Source organism: Girardinichthys multiradiatus, chromosome 19, assembly GCF_021462225.1.
Source record: "Girardinichthys multiradiatus isolate DD_20200921_A chromosome 19, DD_fGirMul_XY1, whole genome shotgun sequence".
In the NCBI taxonomy this organism is placed as follows: domain Eukaryota; kingdom Metazoa; phylum Chordata; class Actinopteri; order Cyprinodontiformes; family Goodeidae; genus Girardinichthys; species Girardinichthys multiradiatus.
In genome coordinates, this window is record NC_061811.1 from 34,475,755 (window position 1) to 34,498,648 (window position 22,894).

Below are 22,894 nucleotides of genomic sequence, written 5' to 3' on the forward strand. Positions count from 1 at the left end.
CCTTACCAAAAAGAAAAAAAATATGTGTGATCCAGGGGTTAAGGTAAATCCAATAACACTGCTTGTGCATTTAATGTTATCTGATGTGTTTAAAAACCTAATATTGAATTGAATAGACATACCATTTAATGAAAAAATATAATTTCCTGATGATCATTATTTAGGTCAAGAGGAGTTTTTCATTTTAATATCAGAAACTGCGGGTACATACTTTGAACCAATAATAGTTATGCAGAAGTGCATGTCACCATTATCAAAATATATCAAACCGTTTCATTTTTAAAAAATTAACCTCCCCTCTGCTTATCCAGGGTGACTTATGAAAACATGTCACTTTGTAGCAATTTAATATTCTGAAAAATAACAGCAATAAACTACAAAGGGCACCTTGCTGTATTGTGCTCTAAGCAGGAAGACAGCAAAGACAAAATCAGTGGACAAACATTGGGTGGGATTTCCTTTTCTCCTCACCGGCTCCTGCCCTACATTGTCCATTTTCAGATGCTGGCCAAGTGCCGCTTTCCATGGAGAATAATAAAATGTCTGTCATCAAACTATACACTAATACAACACCCACCTGCACAAACAAATACACAGACTTACACAAAGAGCCTGCATTTTGTCAACAACACACTGAGTATGGTAGCAATTCAAACATGTGCCTTTATCAAATATTGACATCACAATTACTTTGTCTTTTGCATGATTTTGATACATATACATTAAATAAGTGTTTGGAGTTTAAAGCCATTGTAATTAGTTCCATTTACAACTAAAATATAAAATATTGTTGTCTTCTGCTAAACATTAACCATCATTCCGAGCAGATAAAACACCAGTTCAGCAATGTCCTGGCAAACAGTACAATATTTCACAACAAAACATATGTATAAAACAAAGGTTATAATATTCCACATGATTAAATGCAACATTATTTTTACTGATTATCCTCCTAAGTATTTCCATCTATGATTTAAATTACAGTAAAAAAAAATACATATGCAATATAATAATACTTAATAGACATCCTACATAGGTCAGTCATTGGTATAAAGGTATAAAAAGGTTTAAAGAATGTACAGTTTCAAAACTCAGTTTCCATAATACCATATCTATGGTTTAAAGTCCATTTAATAAAGTGTCAGATTCTACCCATTTGTTGGAAGCATAGAGTAAAGTAGCACTGGCTCTTGCCTACTTGTGGCACTGCCAGTCAGCTGGCTGAAACAAGACTAAACTTTTGCCTTGCTGGTTGAAAATACTTCTGGTCACTAGTATCACAGAGCGTTGTGGTACTGAAACTAAAGGAGCACCACTCATCACTCTTAAAATAAAACTGCTTTAAAAGTTACAGTTGGCAACTTATGTGTTAAACAAGAAGTAAATAAAAGCAGTATCATTAATTCTTCTTTATTTTTGTGTAAAACTGTAATATTTATACTCAATACTAATGAGAATCTAATACTGGTACATGCTCAATTCTACAGCTTTTAAGTGATTCAATATTAAAAATGTTACAAAAAAACAAAACAAATAGCATCAAATAAATTACTAAAATTAGTAGAGCAATCAGACAATAAGAATATTCATACAAAGTAGTAAAGGCAAACAGGGCTGATCCTAAAAGTGAAATGAAAAGAGAAAGATAAGGAAATTATTGTGGTAATATTTAGATTGTATTATTAATTAAGAATGTGACAAATCCTGTCACAATTAATGATGAATTAAAGATGTCACCACAAAGCTTTAATTAAGCCTTCATTGATTCAACTCCGAACAAACATGTTCATTAGATTTCTGCAGATAAGAGTTTCTAGAGGCAAATAAATAAGCTGGAACCTTACTGACTGGCCAGTCTCAGCGCATTTGAGCTGAGTGATTAATGGCTTTGATAGTAGCTACTTAGTTTCACCACACTCGCACCACACAGTTGTTAATGAATGACACTCGAACAACAGTTAACATTATTATCAAACTCATCCATGCATCCATGAACATCAGAGAAACACTAAGGTTGCAGAGACTGAAAGGCAGAAGTATAAAGAAGGTGTGTAGAGTAAGTGCTGCCTGGTAAAATAAGTAAATGAGACAAAAAAGCTTTCAGTTCTGATTGAATCTTGATGTTCAGACCTTTAAGTTATATTGTTGGCAGATATTTCTGCTACTGTAAATCAATTTGATCAGATGTTAATTTTGATTAAAAACAAAAAAAGTCTCTAATTTTAAGCAAGTAACTTTAAGCAACCTTAAACTTTAAAAAAAAAAAAAAGGTATAACAATTATACACTTCTCATTTAATTTACAACTATTAAAATACAGCCTAGTCATAAAACTGATGCAATATGTCTTTTGTTACATTAAATCTGATTTTTTTTTAAAAAAAAGGAATTTCTAAAAAATTATGCCACTGGGATAAAAATCCAGGTTTTTCTTGACTAAAGTTTCAGGGTCCTAACAACACCTGTGGTGATTAGCTTTAATAACTGTAAACAGTGTCTATGTGTATTCTCTAGAGAATGTAGACTCACCCCTTAATTCAGATTTCTAACAGGCTGTCAATGTAGAGAAGAAATAACACTTTAAAACGGTTCATCCTGAATCATACTAGTTGAGAGGGGCTCAAATCTTTACGTGCTTTATATTTTGATTCAGAGGGCTATGATGTGATTTTAAACAGAGTTTTGGCGTAACACGTGCCCCCCACTTCCAATACACATGCACCAACAACAACAAAAAGAATTAAAGCTGCAAGCAGCCTTGAAGGCCCTCGCACCTCAGCGCAACTCGGCCTGTGCAGCGACCGCGGGAGCTTGGCATCGCCTCCTACACGCCACAGAAGATGACAGCACTTCACTTCAACACGTTGCCAGTAAGTGGCACTGTGAGCAACATGTAATATGATCTTCGTTCATGCAGAGTTTTGTTCTGGCAAAAAGCATTAAAAATTTTCAGTAAATCAGACCTTCCAGATGGAAGCTGCACTCACTTGTTTGTTTGTGGGCGGGGCTAAAACGACATCATAAATTGACTGTGTCAACATGTCCATCATTAAGTCATGATCATGTATAATACATTTCAGGTGGATCCGATGATGTATGAGGGAGATATAGCCCTTGAAGTGTCCTAGGGGGTGCTATTGATCCAACTTACAATGTAATCCAATAGAGCTTTTTAGGGGCTGACAAAGATCAACCATATTTATTTAGGAGTGAATCGAACCATGCATGTGTAATTTAGAGCCAAACGTATGGCCGTGGCATAACATCAGAATTCGCCACGCCATCATGGCCACACTCTCCAGCTAAAGCAGTCAGTACTGGCGACTGTCTAAGACCATTATGTTATATGTTACTTGGGACAGTTTCACATTGATTAGGTGAAGAACATCAAACATTGACTCTCTAAAGGAAAACGGGACACTTCCCGTTCTCAGGGGGTGGGGCTTCGATGATGTCAGCATTTGACCAGTGAATATTGCTCAGGGCCAGAGGCAGATCAATCTCAGAAGGTTTCAGGTCTCTGTGACCTTCCTTGTAGGAGCTATATCAATTGCATGTTTTGTGGAGAGAAGTCAGATTTTGAGGCTTAGCCACGCCCACATACTTTCATGTATCAAAAAGCTTTTGATAACTTTTGATCCCCATTGCCTTAAGAGTATACAGAGTGATTTTCAAGTCTCTAAGTCAAAAGCTGTAGGAGGAGTTCGCTCAGATATGCGGGCTAGAAATGCGCCAAACAGGGACAAAATGGCAACTTCAATCCAAAATGGCCGACTTCCTGCTGGTGTAGATCAACGCTCCAAGAAACTTTTTTTGTAGGTCCCGAGAAGTTACATATGTGTACCAACTTTCAGATTCCTCGGTCAAAGCATGGCTTGGGGCTGGTTTTTTTTATTTTTCTAGGGGGCGCTGTGGACAAATTAGGCCACGCCCACCAAATATGTCATCAAATGTCTGTTGGGGACTGGACTACAATCAATCACATTGAATTTGGTACAGATCAGATGATGTATGTGGAAATTAAAGCCAAACGTATGGCCATGGCCTGACGTCCAACTTCGCCCACCACCACGGCCACACCCTTTTATGAAAAGTTACTGTGCTTCAAACGAAGTTAGACCCACTAGTTATCCGTCTTCTGACACACTTTCAAGTTAATTGGGTCAAGAGGGTCAGAGAGGTACCTTTCAAAGTGAAAAAAGTGACTTCCTGTTCTGAGGGGGGCGTGGCTTTGATGATGTCAGCATATGACCCCATAAGATCGTTGGGAACCAGAAGGTCCTCCTTCATGCCAACCTTTGGTGTGATTTGGCATTTCTTTGGGAAAGTTATTGCATTTTTTCACTTTTGACGCGAACGCCAAGTTCATGTCCCGGCCACGCCCCCTAAACATGGCCAAAATCTCACGATTTTGATAACTTTTAAACCCCCATGCCTTATCTGCATATTGCCCAAATATGAAGCCCATAGCTCAAAATCCCTAGGAGGAGTTTGTTAAAGTTTGAGGTGAGTAAAAGTGAAAAACGGGCAAAAACTGGCCTTTGACCCAAAATGGCCGACTTCCTGTGCGTTTTAGGGCATACCCCCAAGAGACTTTTTTTCCTGGTTTGAGGAGCTCTAGCAGTGTGTCAAATTTCAGATCTCTATGACTTATGGTTCGCCCAAACTCACGTTTGGGGGCGTGGCTAAGTGGTTTGACAACGACATTAAGGAACAAGAATTTTACACGGGGGACAATTTTGGGTAAAATCTGGTGAGTTTTCATGCATGGCAAAGTCCCCATATTGCCCCGCAAAGACGCAACGGAATAATAATAAGAATTCCTATGATTACAACAGGCCCTGATTACAATAGGCCCTTGCAGTTTTCCTGCTCGGGCCTAAAAAGAAATATCCAAGATGTCTCACCTTATCAATAACTAAAGCTCAATCCTTCTTAATGATCTGACATTCATCTGCTACATTCTTTTAAAACAGTTAAAACTGTGAGTCATAAGCAGCAGATGAAGAAAAACAAGAATTATACTTTTTCTGTTTTGCCCACAAGAAGTGTCTTTTTTAAATATAGAGCTCAATATAATTGCATTCATTGCTTTGTCCCCCCCCCCAGTAGAAAGTTAAAAGTTGTGTGTTCACCATCAAGTGTCTAGTTGCCACACTTACACACCTCCCTGTTCCACCCTTTGAGTTCCACAAAATTAGATTACAAGTTAACATAAAAATAGTCAAGTTTTGGCATTTTTTAACAGATCCAGAATCATCCATGTTTGCATGTTGATGCATCAAAAATTTATCAACTTTAACGTCTAGAGCAGTGTATTCCTTTAAGGTTACCAACATGCCTTAAGAAGAGCTAGTGTTCTTCCAGTTTAAGTCTAAAAAGTTCAAACTGATGCTGAACAAGCAGAAAAAAGGTCAGTTAATTACTTCACAGAACATTATTTGACATGTATTCAGGAAAACTGAGCTCCGCTTCACAGACAGATCAGAGGGACAACGCTATTGCCAACAAAGCAAACTGCAGCAGCACTAGCTGAAAATCATTTATCACACATTGCTCCCTGAATAACTAAATTATTAAATGATAATATTTTAACCCTACACTTTAATGCGAGCTGCACAGTACTAACAGGGTCATGAATGGACTCTTTCGAGAAGGTCAACATGTACAGCATGGTGTTAACAGCCTCATAGATTGAGGCTCAAATCCCAGTGGAATAAAACAATATGTATGCACTCTCAACTCCACCCGGAGCTCAGGATGAGAGTGCCAGCCAAATGGCATATAAAAAAGTGGTAATCCTACAAAGACAGGCAGTTACACAATATGCAATGGATGATGTGAAAAAAGTGCATTTACGGGGAAATTCAAGGTCAAAAGCAAGGAGAATTTAGAAAAAGGCTCAGAACTTTGGGGATCCAGAACTATGTGGCTTAACATTAAATTATTACATGACAAGCTAAAGCAAATGGGAGGTCAAAAGGTTAATAGCCTCAGTGAATCGTTCAAATTATAAGACCCTGGATGTTATTACATAAAGTAAAAAAAGACATTGCAAACCAACAATTTCAAAAATTGTTTCTTTAAACAGCCTACACAGCTAAGCTTAATTTATATATTGTATATTATTGTCAATAAATTAATGTGTATACAATTATATCCTACATGTTCAAAGATATATGCAATGTAACAATATATGCAACCTCTGTTGCATCAACTTCTAAAATGTCATTAGGTTAAGGGAGAGTGTGTACATCCTTATATATAAGCTTACATCCTTATATATACAGGTCCTTCTCAAAATATTAGCATATTGTGATGAAGTTCATTATTTTCTATAATGTAATGATGAAAATTTAACATTCATATATTTTAGATTCATTGCACACTAACTGAAATATTTCAGGTCTTTATTGTCTAATACGGATGATTGTGGCATACAGCTCATGAAAACCAAAATTCCTATCTCACAAAATTAGCATATTTCATCCGACCAATAAAAGAAAAGTGTTTTTAATACAAAAAACGTCAACCTTCAATAATCGTGTATAGTTATGCACTCAATACTTGGTCGGGAATCCTTTTGCAGAAACGACTGCTTCAATGCGGCGTGGCATGGAGGCAATCAGCCTGTGGCACTGCTGAGTCTTATGGAGGCCCAGGATGCTTCGATAGCGGCCTTTAGCTCATCCAGAGGTTGGGTCTTGAGTCTCTCAACGTTCTCTTCACAATATCCCACAGATTCTCTATGGGGTTCAGGTCAGGAGAGTTGGCAGGCCAATTGAGCACAGTGATACCATGGTCAGTAAACCATTTACCAGTGGTTTTGGCACTGTGAGCAGGTGCCAGGTCGTGCTGAAAAATGAAATATTCATCTCCATAAAGCTTTCAGCAGATGGAAGCATGAAGTGCTCCAAAATCTCCTGATAGCTAGCTGCATTGACCCTGCCCTTGATAAAACACAGTGGACCAACACCAGCAGCTGACACGGCACCCCAGACCATCACTGACTGTGGGTACTTGACACTGGACTTCTGGCATTTTGGCATTTCCTTCTCCCCAGTCTTCCTCCAGACTCTGGCACCTTGATTTCGGATGACATGCAGAATTTGCTTTCATCCGAAAAAGTACTTTGGACCATGAGCAACAGTCCAGTGCTGCTTCTCTGTAGCCCAGATCAGGCGCTTCTGCCGCTGTTTCTGGTTCAAAGTGGCTTGACCTGGGGAATGCGGCACCTGTAGCCATTTCCTGCACACGCCTGTGCACGGTGGCTCTGGATGTTTCTACTCCAGACTCAGTCCACTGCTTCGCAGGTCCCCAAGGTCTGGAATCGGCCCTTCTCCACAATCTTCCTCAGGTCACCTCTTCTCGTTGTGCATCATTTTCTGCCACACTTTTTCTTCTCAGACTTCCCACTGAGGTGCCTTGATACAGCACTCTGGGAACAGCCTATTTGTTCAGAAATTTCTTTCTGTGTCTTACCTCTTGTTGAGGGTGTCAATAGTGGCCTTCTGGACAGCAGTCAGGTCGGCAGTCTTACCCATGGTTGGGTTTTGAGTGATGAACCAGACTGGGAGTTTTAAAGGCTCAGGAATCTTTGCAGGTGTTTAGAGTTAACTCGTTGATTCAGATGATTAGGTTCATAGCTCGTTTAGAGACCTTTTAATGATATGCTAATTTTGTGAGATAGGAATTTTGGGTTTCATGAGCTGTATGCCAAAATCATCCGTATTAAGACAATAAAATACCTGAAATATTTCAGTTAGCGTGCAATGAATCTAAAATATATGAATGTTAAATTTTCATCATGACATTATTGAAAATAATGAACTTTATCACAATATGCTAATATTTTGAGAAGGACCTGTAAGCTTACAGATATAATGATGACAAGCCCCTATAAGAAGATGCTTTACATGAATAAACAAGAAATATTGGCCAGGATTTACATGCATTTTCACTATGCCACATTTCACTGTTCAAATGAAATCTGCTTGTTTACATGTGTTTTGGACTGGCCACACCGTTTGCTTAACTTTGGTCATAAATATTTGCTCTAGTGTTATCTGAATTGTGCTGTAAATCTCCAAACATGTCTGCCTGGGATGAAAACCTAGGTGGATGCTAGAAGTGTGTGCTCCTGTCTGATTGGGACTGTCAAAATGAGGTGAGATCTTTCCATATTCCCATGCTGAGACTGAGGCCTGCGGTGGAGCTCACACAAGAAGTTGTGTTTATAAAGTTGTCTTGCATAATCATGCATCAATCATTTTTACTTGACTGATAATAGTTAGTTGGCATAATCTATATTAATTGAAGCGAAGTGAAGAGAAGCTGATAGATTGGGGAACGATAATTGACAGAATCAGTAATGTATTTAATGTGATTTTGTTTTGAGAAATCTTAGAATCGGCAGAGTAAATAACCTAAGTTCAAAGTAATGAGTTAATTTTGACTGATTTATGAGGTGATTTTTTAAATGATTCATATTCTCAATAATGCTTTATTGAATTTGTTGTGTACTTAAACTAAATGTAATGTGGTGAAAAGTTTATCACCTGTAGTCATTCAGACAAGGGGAAGAAAGTGACAGTTGTTACACAACAGAGCATGGAACGGGACCCCACCAGAAGCAGGGTGAGTGTAGACTTTAACAGCAGGAGCAAAAAGTTTCCTAAATGAGGAGAGAAGGATGGTTTAGAGCGTTGACGTCCTTCCTTGAATAAGTAAAGAAAGTGGAACAAGATGAGGTGAGATCTTTGTATTTAAAGTAATAAGTTGGGTGTTATTAGGAAACTAAAAATCAGTCATCAGACAGCCACATACAGAAGAGGGATCACACTCCTCAGCCTCCTTGGTAAGGCCTACGCCAGGGTATTGGAAAGGAGGTCCGCCGATGTCGAACCCGCTTTAGAGGAGCAGTGTGGTTTTTGTACCACCGTGAACTCGACTGTGTCCCTTGTGATGCCCGGTGGGGAGTGCTCCAGGAGTATGGAATCGGGGGTCCTGTTCATAAATTTTATGGACAGGATTTCTAGGCGCAGCCAAGGGCCGGAAGGGGTCTGGTTTGGGGACCAGTGAATTTCGTTTCTTCTTTTTGCAGATGACGTGGTCCTGCTGGCTCCCTCTAGCATGAGCTGGGGCAGTTCGCAGCCAAGTGTGAAGCAGCTGGGATGAAGATCAGCTCCTCCAAGTCCGAGGCCATGGTTCTTGACCGGAAAAGGGTGGCTTGTCCTCGTCAGGTTGGAGGGGAGTTCCTGCCTCAAGTGGAGGAGTTTAAGTATCTCGGGGTCTTGTTCACGAGTAAGGGAAGAATGGAGCGGGACATCGACAGATGGATTGGTGCAGCTGCTGCAGTAATGGCGGCACTGTGCCGGTCCGTTGTGGTGAAGAGACAGCTGAGCCGAAAAACGAAGCTCTCGATTTACCGGTCGGTCTACGTTCCTACCCTCACCTATGGCCATGAACTTTGGGCCATGACCGAAGAACAAGATCCCGGATACAAGCGATTACAAGAGTAATCAGAAATCAAGTCCTGATGTCTTGGTAAGATTTACCTAACCCTTGCTCATTTGCAACTTCTAGCTAATGTCATAGTTTACAGAGAGGTTGAAAGGATTAAAATAGTTTCATTATGCAAATACACCAGTTACAAGAGTGCAAACTAATTTCCACATCTTCATATGTATATCATGGCACACTGACAGTCATCAGACACAGGAGAAAATTGTATGCAATAACATGGATATTAGAAAAACTTTATTTTTATCATTCCTGTTTTTTTGCTGAAGTTCTGTTCTGCCAACAACATGTTTGATGTACTGGTGACCAGTAGATTAGATTTTTTTTTTTTTATCAACTAAAGTTGATTAAAAAAAAAAGGGTTTTCAAGCATGGACATTAATGTTTAAGGGAGTACAACCCTCCAAAATGTTCGCAAGACCCCTAAAATTCTAGGGGTAGTAGGAATTTATTTTTGTACCAAAAACTTAATATAGACATGCACTTTACATAGAGAAGTAAGGACTATAAGCCAAAATAAATTATACAAGGTAAATATTTATAATATTTATATTTATTAAATAAAATAATCATTTTGGTCTTTTCTCCTTAGGGCTATGTAGACGTGGATATTAGGACCTAGATGGAAGCAGCCCATTATCATCTTCAAGTTGTTCAGTGCAGCTCAACAATGTTACTAAGCAGGTGGACCAGTTTATACTGAATGACAATATCAAATTTTGTGCTTTCATTCCCTTAAATGCTTAACTTAAGGGAATGAAAAGACAATGTTGTAATTGGCTACCTTTTCAAACTGTGATGCACTGCTACATTATACCAGCTCTTTGTTCTTAATTCGTCTCGATTGTGAACCCATATCATGTATTGTTATCAACTGCTTCCTACTTTAATAACTAAACGGCATGGTGTCTCTGTTAATGTGATTGTACAGATAGATCCTTCAATTGAAATAACTGATTGTAGATAACACATGGGCATATAAACAATTTTATTTAATTAGCTAAACAGCCATGTTAAAAAATAAAGTACACCTTTTTACAAAAGTGTTTTACATTTCATGTAGATGTCAATACATAATTAAAAACCTTTACAAGGTTCACCAGACATTTAAATGTAACCTTAAATATATCAAAACACAGCAGATTCCACACAGTCAGTGTCTATTACAGACAAATGAAGCCATTTCAATCCTGTAAAGACTCACAATAAAAACACAAAGATGCCGATTAGAGAAGTTAAATAGTAGATGTTTATTTCTTTGGCGCTCGGACCACAGAGGAAGACATGAATGCTATGAATGACATGAGCTTGAATGAATGATTTAGGATTAGAGATGTCTTCCCCCCCGGGATCCGATACTGGTGATGGAGTGGAGGCCCGATAATAAGGGAGTTGGAAGGAGCTAGGTCGAAGCTTGGCGGAAGGTCCTTAAAAGCGAAGCCTTGAAGGGTGATTGGCTGAGGAGGAATGCAGACTTGACGCTGATTGGTTGGAACGGAGACGCATGATGGAGTCATAGTACGGAGCCGGTGGTGGAGGTGAGTCTTCCAGATTGAATTTTCGTCAAAACTCCATTATAAAAACAGCTGTGAGTGACAAGTCGACCCCATGATCAACAACTTCCAGCTGCTATGACTCTCAGTTGTGTTTTTTGACAAGATTTTACCAGATTCTCACAACATTCCAGGGGAATTTTGACCCGCTGTTTCTTTCAAGAATGCTTCAGTTGATTGAGGTTTGCAGCTCCTAATGTAAATACAGCTGGTTAAGGTCTTTACTTTGACTGGACATCTACAACAGTTTGCTAGGATTGCCAAGAGGAACAGCAGTAAACTGCAAAAACTGTTGCATTAATAGAGGTGGCCACACCTGCTGGTCATGAGTTAATCAAGTGGTTAGAGGTACCTGGTTGCTACTTTCTGAAATCTCTCTGAAGTAGCAAGGGTTGTTTGTTTTAGTTGTTTGTTTTTAAACATTTTTTTTAGAAAACAGCTTTTCCATTTTAGCTTCATATCTCGTAATTAATGATAACCAAGGTTAGATTTAAATCATTTTAGAATCTGGTAAAAGCCAAAGCATTTTTATTATATCCTTAAGTCAATAACCCTAGAATTGAAAGAAGGTGTACATTCCTGTTTATTATGAAAGTATATGCTAGCATCTTTTTTCATGACCAGATCCTCACTGTGTAAACTTGTAAAGAAAACCCAACTCATGACATTGTTTTAACTATTCACATTCTAAAGATCTGCATGGCTTCCAGCAGGCCTGAGGTTTTTAATCCTAGTGACACTTTTCAAATACTAATTTACTAAGAAATTCCATGTTTGATACATGAGCAAATGCTTAATTAGCCCTTGGAACATCAAGTTTTAATCAAAGCTTAAATAACTTTTTTAGAACAGTTTTAGAACTGAAAAGGAATCTAAGTAAAATGTCTTTATGTTTCAAGGTGGAATATTCTCTACAGCTGTTTTCATTTGTAAAAATACCATGCCTTTCAGTAAAGAAAGTGACCTTTTAGTTGAACATTGGGGCTGTTGCATGTCTATTAATTTTAACCACTAAAAAAGACAAAAGATTAATCAAAGATTGTTTGTACGGAGCACGCAAAGGGACATGGGGGGATTATTTTTTTTCCCATGCAATACTTTTTGCGTTCTCACGCCATGGTCTTTGCGTTATCTCGCAATACTTTGTGGGATGGTTTCCAAACCAGACAACTGCAAAAATGGAACAAACACTACACCTGTTTTTGAGATTTATTGAATTTTATTTTGAAATCGGCCTTAAATAAAAGGAATATCAATCAGTCTTTAAGACAGTTATTATCCACAAGCTGTCAGACTACTGAACTCTGGACAATAATACTGCACTAAACCCACATTTGTAACACTTTATAAGCTTATTGCTGCTGCACGATGTGTACTTTTTTCTTGCACGCCATTAGTGCTTTTGTTTTTATAGTGAGTTGAACAGTTCTTCTTATCCCAAGCATTTCATTGCATTGTTGACTGTGTGTTAAACTACATATGACAAATAAGCCATACCAATGCCATAGCAGTGCCGTTTGTTTTGTGAGCAGATGTCATGTGTGCTGCTGTTCCGAAATGCACAGCTTTCTCAAGGTGATTAACAACTCTTGCGAGGAAACACAAAGGTATTGCGTGATAGCGAAAAAGTATTGCGAGGTAACGCAAAATTGTTGTGTGGGGACGCAAAAGAAAATAATCCCCACATGTCCCTTCGCGTGCTCCGTATGTTTGAACATTTCATGGGAATGCCTTTTTTTCAATCAAGAAAATTTATGATTTTGGTCACAGCTTCTCACAAATCTAATGTACACCAAAGGAAATAAATTATCCAAGCAGTCCAGTTTTAAAAAATGTTGGAGAAATTTTAATTTTATACCTTCATATTTGATCTTCAAATCACTTGAAATTTCAGTTATGGGTACTTCTGATAGAATGGTTGGTTTTGGCATGTATTACCTTTAAAAAAAATCAAACATACCACCCACCATCTAGTTAAAGAAGCTTAGCTACCATAACAATCTACAAAACACAGCTAATCAAATGCAGGACAATTTATGGGATGCATATAGGACGTTAGAGATGCTGTGGTGACTGATGAGTAATCTGTTGTGAATTGGGCCCCCAAATCAACTTCTGTCAGTCCATTACAACCTTTTACTGACCCTGTTGGGTACCCTATACTTAAGCTTATTACGAAGTATTTTTCAGCCTGCCTGCAATAATGAACGATTATTTTTACGTCATAGCTGCCTTAATAAAACTCACTTAAGAAAGCAGCAATAAATGCATTCTTTAATGTTTAAAATATGACTATTTTTACTTTGAGGCCAGGTGGCTTTACTCACCTGCATCCTGTAACAACACAGCGGTAATTAAAAGGATTTCGATAGTTTCAGTTTAGACAAACATACAGAAATAATCAGGACTTTCAATGGATCTAAACAGAAAAGGAAAGCATGACGGTCGCAAAATGACAACCGGGACTATCTTACCTTCTATGAATCGATTTACCGTCACCCCCCTCACCTCTCCATCGTCCCTCGCAGTTTTCATGGTGTTCCCGTCTTCTGAAACACGTGAAAAATTCCTTCGCTCTTTTTTTTTAATTTCAACTAACCGACTAAACAGAGGCGCGGCTTTAGTCCTGTCGGTACATTAAAGAAAAAGTAACAGGCGCGTGCTCCAATTAATTACCGGTCATCTCCAGGTGTAGAGAACAGCACGCGCCCACACGGTGCCTAGACAGTTCAGTGACCACGCCCCACCGCGGGCATTCCTGAAGGTCCGCCCATGCCTGTCGCCACAACAGGAAAAGTTGGCTCTAACTTTGGTTAGATGGGACACTTTAGATCAGCTAGACCTCTCTCTTTTTTATCTAAGCTCATGAGCAGGACCGGTCCAAGGTTCTATGTTACCACGGGCTTATGGTGGTTCCAATCCAATGAACAAGTCATTTGTCAAATAACTATTTATTTAATAAATTGTAATACGTACGTTAAAGAGAATATAACATTTGTATAATTAATTAAATGTGTCACAATCATCATGAAAATAATTACTGGGACTCATAGACGTGATCTGAACAAACATTTTTGAAATATTCAGTGAAGCTAGCTTTTTTGAAAACTTTGCATTAAATTATGTTGTTTTTCATGTGAAGATCAAGAGAACTTACATCTTGACATCGTGTAACTGTGATGTCTGGAGGTGAACAAAATATTTAAACTTTATTTTTTAAGGGTAAAATCTGAATATTGCACAGAGTGAGAACAGCAACATTTACCGTCAAGGTGAGCGCTCAGTGTCTTCTGAGTGTTTGTGGGCGCACACTGCCAGCAGAGACACAGTTCAGCTTTATGAGATGCTGCTGACACATGGAGAAGCTGCAGCTTTATACTCTTCTGTTTGACCATCCTGCAGACAAGTAATTAAAAGAAATGTAGCTTATGTGCTTAACATGTTGACTATCCTAACCAAAATTATATGTAGAAAACCTGAATATATTTTAACTTCATAGCTGTTGAATAAAACAATTAATAAAATGAGTGAGGGCTTTTTTTCAAAGACAACTTTATCTTTCAGTTGTATGACATTTTGAATTGTTACAGTGAGTCTAAAAAAAAAAAAACCTCCAAATCTGCGTTGACTTGATGGGTAATGGGAGGGTTAAAAGTGACCGTAGTTAAAAATATATTCATATTTAATTAAAATATTTGAGGCCTTTAAACTTGTTATTTTGATGATTATGGCTTAAAGATGATAAAACCCCAAAATTAAATGTTTCAGAAAATGTACATATTAAATAAGATTTTAAAAAAGTATATTTTAAACAGAAACATCAGGCTTCTAAAGGTATGTTACTTTCTATGCACTCACTTAGTTGGGGCTCCTTTTGCATGAATTACTGCATCCATGCATCCATGCATGGCATGGAGACGATCGACATGGCATGGAGGCAATCAGCCTGTGGGTCTGCTTAAGGTCATCTGCATTGTTGGGTCTGGTGTCTCTCACCTTTCTCTTTAAAATACTCCATAGATTCTCTATGGAGTTTTAGGTCAGTCACCCACAGTAACGCCATGATTATCGAACCAGCTTTAAGTATCTTTGGCAGTGTGGGCAGGTGCCAAGTCCAGCTGGAAAATGAAATCAACATCTTCATACAGCTTGTCAGCAGAAGGAAGCATGGAGTGCTCTAAAATGTCCTGGTAGATTGCTGTGTTAACTGTGGCCTTCAGAAACACAGTGGATCAACACTAGCAGATGACACGGCACCCCAAATCATCACTTCTCACTGGACTTCAAGCAATGTGGATAGAATAGGAAGTCTGCAAAAACTGTAAAGCTATATATTGTGACAAACATGAAATCATAGAGAGCCAATTGCATTCTATAAGTTTACTGAAACATATTGTTTTACTTTTATTTGAGCAAAATTAACTTGAAGTGATGCTGCTCTTCCTTGAGAAACATTTCTGGTAACTCTAACAACCTCTAGTTACCTCACTGAATGAGAAACACATAATTTAACTAAAATGCACCAAACACAAAAAAACACTTACAGTTTATGTTAAAGTCAGACTTCTTGTTTGTTCACAAACTTCATTGTTCTGGTATTTTCTATCTGCCGAGTCCGCTGTGCAGTTTGGAGGTCAAGTGAACATACGGTAAACAGTGTATATTGTCAGTGGAAATATTTTAAACTGTTCTAACATATATGCATTAGTTTCAAAAACTTTATATTTACACAAATATTTATTAAAATAGACTAGGAAATATGTTTCTTGTGCCAGAATTTATTATTTTGTAATGATAGTTATATTTTCCTTATTTTTTATTTTCTTCTTTTAAAAACAGAATTGCCATTAATTTTGATTGAATCATTTTTTACAAATTAAATCTGATCTTATAATCAGACAGTGACTAAGCACTTGAGTAGCCATTTTAACAATTTTTTGCTTGCTCTTCTTACTCTAGTAATTCTTTGGATGACTTTTTACTTGAGTAAAAACAAATTGAAGTATTGCTGTTGTTGCTTGAGTAAGATCTTTGGCTACTCTTACCTACCCCTGGACATACAGGGGTAGGACATTGAAACTGAAACACCTGTCATTTTAGTGCGGGAGGTTTCATGGCTAAATTGGACCAGCCTGGTAGCCAGTCTTCATTGATTGCACATTGCTCCAGTAAGAGAAGAGTGTGAAGGTTCAATTAGCAGGGTAAGAGCACAGTTTTGCTCAAAATATTGAAATGCACACAACATTATGGGTGACATACCAGAGTTCAAAAGATTGTTGGTGCACGTCTTGCTGGCGCATCTGTGACCAAGACAGCAAGTCTTTGTGATGTATCAAGAGCCACAGTATCCAGGGTAATGTCAGCATACCACCAAGAAGGACGAACCACATCCAACAGGATTAACTGTGGACACAAGAGGAAGCTGTCTGAAAGGGATGTTCGGGTGCTAACCCGGATTTTATCCAACAAACATAAAACCACGGCTGCCCAAATCACGGTAGAATTAAATGTGCACCTCAACTCTCCTGTTTCCACCAGAACTGTCCATCAGGAGCTCCACAGGGTCAATATACACGGCCGGGCTGCTATAGCCAAACCTTTGGTCATTCATGCCAATGCCAAACGTCGGTTTCAATGGTGCAAGGAGCACCAATCTTGGACTGTGGACAATGTGAAACATGTATTGTTCTCTGATGAGTCCACCTTTACTGTTTTCCCCACATCCAGGAGAGTTACGGCGTGGAGAAGCCCCAAAGAAGCGTACCACCCAGACTGTTGCATGCCCAGAGTGAAGCATGGGGGTGGATCAGTGATGGTTTGGGCTGCCATGTCAAGGCTTTCCCTTGGCCCAATACTTGTGCTAGATGGGCGCGTCACTGCCAAGGACTACTGAACCATTCTTGAGGACCATGTGCATCCAATGGTTCAAACATTGTATCCTGAAGGCGGTGCCGTGTATCAGGATGACAATGCCAATGACAATGACATTTAAGTGGCTCACCTTCTGCCTTTCCACATAGTATCCTTTATAGCTAAACTACCAAAGTATAGACAGACTGCAATGAGTATGTTATATGTAGAATAGATAAGCTAAGGTCAATATTGGTAGTTTCAAGGGCCCCTATGTCAAATCCTGTTTTGGGCCCTGTACAGCCTGTAATACATTTACTTTGCCCAAAATTTAGAATGTATTTGAATAGTTTATCAGTACCTCTAAGCTTGCCACTATTTCAGCAGGGCAAGTATTCAAAATTACAATACATAACCAGAGCTTTAAGATTATTATTTTTGGAGACTATTTGTCCAGACTATAATGGTCTGTGCTTCATTTACTGCTTGTTAAAAGCTAGACACACTATCAGTGCTGTGAGTTCTTTGCATGGTAAGTAAGTTGGGATGACAACAGCTATTAGATTGATTAATTCCAAGAGCCCTCAGGTAGATGTCCTATATTTAGCACAACCCCATCAGAACACATTAACAAAATTAATCTACCAGAAACTTTACTGTCTGTGATGAAGCCTTCAGTTGTTAGTAAAAGAGTTGTGATAAACTCTGCATTCTCTAAGTTTTGCAAAAACTGGGCCTTGGAAAGTGCTCTTAACTCTTGAACTTTTAAGATCCCATCCTGATGTTAGAACTCCAAACTTTAGTGTATTGGGATTCTATTTGATAGAATAAAATAAAGATATTTCATAATTGTAAAATAAAGAGAACATTGTCAAATTTTTTAACTAATAAAAATCTGAAACATAAGGCACCTTTGTCTAATTTTCCAAAATAAAACCCAGTACCATAAACTGCTTTACAAAAGTTACCTAATTTATAAATAAAGATAACCACATAAATTAGTAAATAAAGTCAACCTGTGTGAAATTTAAGTAAAATGTAAGTAAAAATCCAGATGTTCTGTGAAGGCCTCGGCGGTGGTCAGAGAACATTAGTGAACAAACAGGGTGACAAAGACCAAGGAGCACACCAGACAGTTCAAGAACCATGTTGTAGAGAAATTTAAAGCAGTATTAGGTTATACAATAATATCCCAAGCTTTGTACATCTGAAAGTATGTATCCATAATCTGAAAATACAGAAGGAAAGTCAGAGCTGCACACTAACAAGATGTGGCTGTCCACCCAAACTGGCAGGCCACGTAAGGAGAGCATTACTCAGACAAGTAGCCAGGAGGCTCATGGTAACTCTGAGATGCTGCAGAGATCCACTGATAAAGTTTGGAGAATCTGTTGACAAGACAGCTATTTCTTGTGCACTTCACAAAACTGGCCTTTATGAAAAGAGAAAATAAAGCTATTGTTCATGGAAAGCCATAAGAGTTCCCGTTTGAACTGTGCCACAAGCCATATAGGGGACACAGCAAACGTGGGAGAAAGTGCTCTGGTAGTGTAGGATAAGACCACAATCAATTTATTTTGCCTCCATGCAACATACAGTCAAAGCTACAATGCCATGGTTAAGCTCATATCTACTTATTAGCATGTTTCAGTCAAAGTTTAGACATAAATCCATTCATGAATGCGTGGCATGACTTAAAAAATTATGCTTACAGACACTCCCCATCCAATCTGACAGTGTGTTGTGTTTTGCAAAGAAGAATGGGAAAAAAATAATTCTGTATCTACAAAGCTAGACTATTTTTATCGTGATGGAATTACAATGGTGTAGTTGGAAAACAATACCAGACGTTTCACCCCACTCCGACTAAACCTGCTTTTTGCATCAAAACTAGCATATAAGAGTTCTATTGTCCTTGTGAAAATCAGAGGAACTCATACCGTCTCTGTCTCCTGCAGTGTGCAACCCTCTCTTCTTCTTGATCTTGCAGAAAAGGACAACTCATGACATAAACACACCACATAAACTAACCAGACTCGTTTCATTCTTTCTGTTACGGAACAGATTTAAAGGGCTTCTGCTGATAAACAGACCACTGCTCATACACAGCATAATATGGTGGATGTATCTGGAGAATAATTACTTAAAAAAGTTGTTTGTGTGCCTCTAGCCACAAATGGGATGTGGATGTACAATAATAAAGCTTCTATGCTGCAAACACCCAGGACTGGTAATGATGCAATGCAGTTTCAGCCACTGTCAAGTCAGAATTAATTATTTTCCATGTCTTTGTATTATTCCCTCTGTAAGCCTTTTAAGCCATTTATGTACTAATGTATTATCCCCTAAAACATTTCAAAAATATATTTTAGTTATGGTAGCCTTTTACAGATCCCCAAACCATATCCCACATCCATACTTTCTCTTTTTAAGGAAATTCATCAGAGCATGGAAGCCGATTAACATCCCCCCTTTTTAGCCTGAAGTAATTTCCTTTTTCCTGGTTCTCTGCCTCACTGGTACCTCGTGTCCTCCCTCTACCTCTCTCTGAGCTGCAGAGAACACCCCTCCTGTTCCTCTGCTACATCTAATAAGCCTGAAAGAGATTCCTTGGCTGACAGCTGTTCCAGATGGCATCATCACTCTGTGGTTTCACACTCATCTGGCTCTGGATCAAGATCCACAACCAGTGACTGTGCCCCCACCGTGGCCACACATCAACATCAACACAGGCATATGGCATGTAACACTGTGTCTGCAGGGTGAGATGTTCACATTGATCACCACCAAGATCTTTCTTTGGTCCTGTCATTTTTGTGCAGGTTTCATTTGACAAGCTTCACGTTTCAGGACCATTTTTCCTTTCTGCAGGATGTATTAGCATGCAGAACTGGGCTGCAGATGACTGACTACTGAGTTGAAGGCAAAGGTGAGAAAACCTTAATGGTCTCATCTCCCTCAGCACGAAAACAGCCTGGAGACATACTCGCAAGGCATAAAATTGGTTTAGCTGAAAAGTTCAAAGCACCCATGGCGGATGTTGAAGCTGATGCTGGACTGGGTTTTGATTATAGCCCAGTTAGTACTGTGTCAGTGTTTCTTCTTCAGAACAGGTCCCAGAGCATCACCCTGCTTTGCTCAGTTTACACTATAATCAGTAATGAACACTGTGTTTGTGAATGAAAACAGTTTCCTCCTTCAGCAGTGGCCCACAAAGAAAGGGATGTCTTATTGATTAGTTTCTCCTCAGATGTCTGTCTCTTTTTTAAGTATTTTGTTTTCCTCGGCTTTTTTAAATGTTGACATTTCCTTGTTTAGGGCAGGTCCATGGATAACAATCCATGGACCTGCACATATGACATAAAATAGAATCTTTACAGGTTTTAAAGAGAGAGTTGGGTAGTTTCATTTATACAGAATATTTTATTTCCATTTTATGTGTTAGGATTTTATGTGACAGACCAATGCAAAGTAGTGCATAATTATGAAGTGGATGGAAAAGGACATATGGTTTTCAAATATTTCACAAATAAATATGTAAAATCTTCGATTTCATATTGCCATAATAAAATCTATTGCAACCAATTTCCTTCAGTAGTCACCTAATATAATCTGTAATCTCAGTTAATCTAGTAGTTGTTTTGGGAAGGCCTTAGATGTTTGATAGAAAAAATTACTGAGCAAACAGAATTATGAAGTCCAAAGAACACAACAGGTCAGAGTTGATGTTAGAAAGAAGCAAGGTTAAGGTATAAAACAAATCCCCAAGTTTTAAATGTCTAAAGTAGCACAATTCAATCCATGTCCTTAAATGGAAAGAGTAGAAGATAAGTGCAAACCTACCAAGAAATGACTGTACATCTAAATTGACAGGGCAAGCAATGACAGCATAATTTATAGGAGCAGCCAAGATTGCAACAGTAACGTTTTAGGAGCAGCAGAGATCCAGAGCTCAGGCGGGACCTGAGAGAACTATTAGCTGAGGCGAGAGTGAAAAAAAAACACTGCTTGAAGAAAGTCAAGTCCTTTTTTCAGTTTGCAACAAGGTTCCAGATAACACATTTCTGATGTAAGTGTCCAGCAAGATAATTTTTTAGTTCTGGACATCTGATCAAGCATTAAATCTTTAGCACATATGAGAGTCATTTTTGTTGTTGACAAACCAAACACTATGGGCACATTTCAGTGACAATATTGAAATGTAAAACAAAAGTGGTTTTGAAAGACAACATTCAAAATTTTTGATTTGCATGTCATCTTGACTTTGTCTTTTTAGTTGGAATTTCTCTTTGTGCTAAATACAGTTGGCTGTTTTTTGCTATTTAAATAACGAGTCACAGAGGTAAGAGATTCAGGCAAGGCAAGCCAGGTTTATTTATATAGCACATTTCAGTAGCAAGACAATTCAAAGTGAATGAACACAAAAAATTAAAAAGAATAAAAATGAATAATCAATATATAAGATGATAATAAAAAGATAAAAAATTAAACATTTATGATAAAATGATTGATAAAAATATAAAAGGAAAGTTGGAAAACTTAACTAATAATGTTTAGATGGCTCAGTCAAAGGCCACTCTAAACAAATAAGTTTTTAATATTGATTTAAAGCAACTTAGAGTTTCAGCACTTTTACAATTTTCTGGCAGTTTATTCCAGATTAGTGGAGCATAAGAACTAAAAGCTGCTTCTCCATGTTTGGTTCTGGTTCTGGGTATGCAGAGTAGATTTGAGCCAGAAGACCTGAGAGGTCTGGGTGGTTGATACACTGACAACAAGTCTGTAATGTATTTTGGTGCTAAGCCATTCAGTGATTTATAGACTAACAGAAGTATTTTAAACTCTATTCTCTGAGCTACAGGGAACCAGTGTAGGGACTTTAGAACCGGGATGATGTGCTCCACTTTCTTAGTTCTAGTGAGGACGCAGGCAGCAGCGTTTTGGACCAACTGCAGCTGTCTGATCGACTTTTTAGGCAGACCTGTGAAGACACCGTTGCAGTTATCAATTCTACTAAAGATGAACGCATGAATTAGTTCTTCAAGGTCCTCCTGAGACATTAGTCCTTTAATCCTGGAGATGTTCTTTAGATGATAGAAGGCCGACTTAGTTACTACCTTTATGTGCCTCTGAAGGTTCAGGTCTGAGTCCATCACTACACCCAGGTTTCGAGCCTGACTGGTGGTTTCTAGCTGCACTAACTGAAGCTGTGTGCTAACTTTTAAACGCTCTTCCTTTGGTCCAGAAAAAACATTACTTCAGTTTTGTTTTGATTCAGCTGAAGAAAATTTAGGCCCATCCATGCATTGATTGCTTCTAAGCATTTACCCAGCGCTTGAATGGGTTCATAGTCACCTGGTGACATCATAATGTATAGCTGTGTGTCGTCTGCATAGTTATGATAACTTACGTTGTTGTTTATTATAATCTGAGTTAGGGGGAGCATGTAGATGTAGATTTCCAATAACAAATTAGCATTAGGTTTTAGACTCAGAATTCCATGAAACCTTTCCTTTAAACTCCTGAGACATCAGTAAACGTTTCATAAAGGTTACGCTTGTAATCAGGTTAGATAAAACCATGTTTATTTTGCATAATTAAATTACTAGAAAGTAGACCTTTGTCTATGAAGCAATAAATGAAGTCCTCCATTACTACCATTTATTTGATAGACTGAAAATCAGTCTTAGTCTGACAAAAATACAGAAACTCCTTGCTTCTTTAAATGTGTGATAACGATCATACATGTAAATATATATATATATATATATATATATATATATATATATTTGCATGTATGACTAATGATTAATTATATTTAATGACTAATGATTCGGTATGATCAAGGTGCTCCTAAGAAACACTTTAGGGTTTTCAGATGTGTGGTATTATGGTACTGTTTAATTGTTCACCATTTGTCAGTTTAACCTGTTGTTCCTTTTTCTGTCTTTTTATTGGTATAGAGTTGCT

The 22,894-nt window shown here is 38.1% G+C and overlaps 1 protein-coding gene across 3 annotated transcripts in view; it reads right to left on the minus strand.

The window, feature by feature from the left end:
• The window catches only part of slc4a11 (solute carrier family 4 member 11), a 243,530-nt gene extending 229,753 nt beyond the window's left edge, over positions 1 to 13,777 (minus strand). For 2 of the 3 annotated variants that reach the window (XM_047345902.1, XM_047345901.1), the window contains exon 1: positions 13,549 to 13,777. In XM_047345902.1, coding sequence (XP_047201858.1) covers positions 13,549 to 13,609 — 61 coding nt within the window. In that variant the 5' untranslated portion in view covers positions 13,610 to 13,777. The remainder of the gene's footprint in view (positions 1 to 13,548) is intronic. The other variant, XM_047345903.1, reaches the window with a different exon arrangement.
• Positions 13,778 to 22,894: the final 9,117 nt, after the last annotated feature.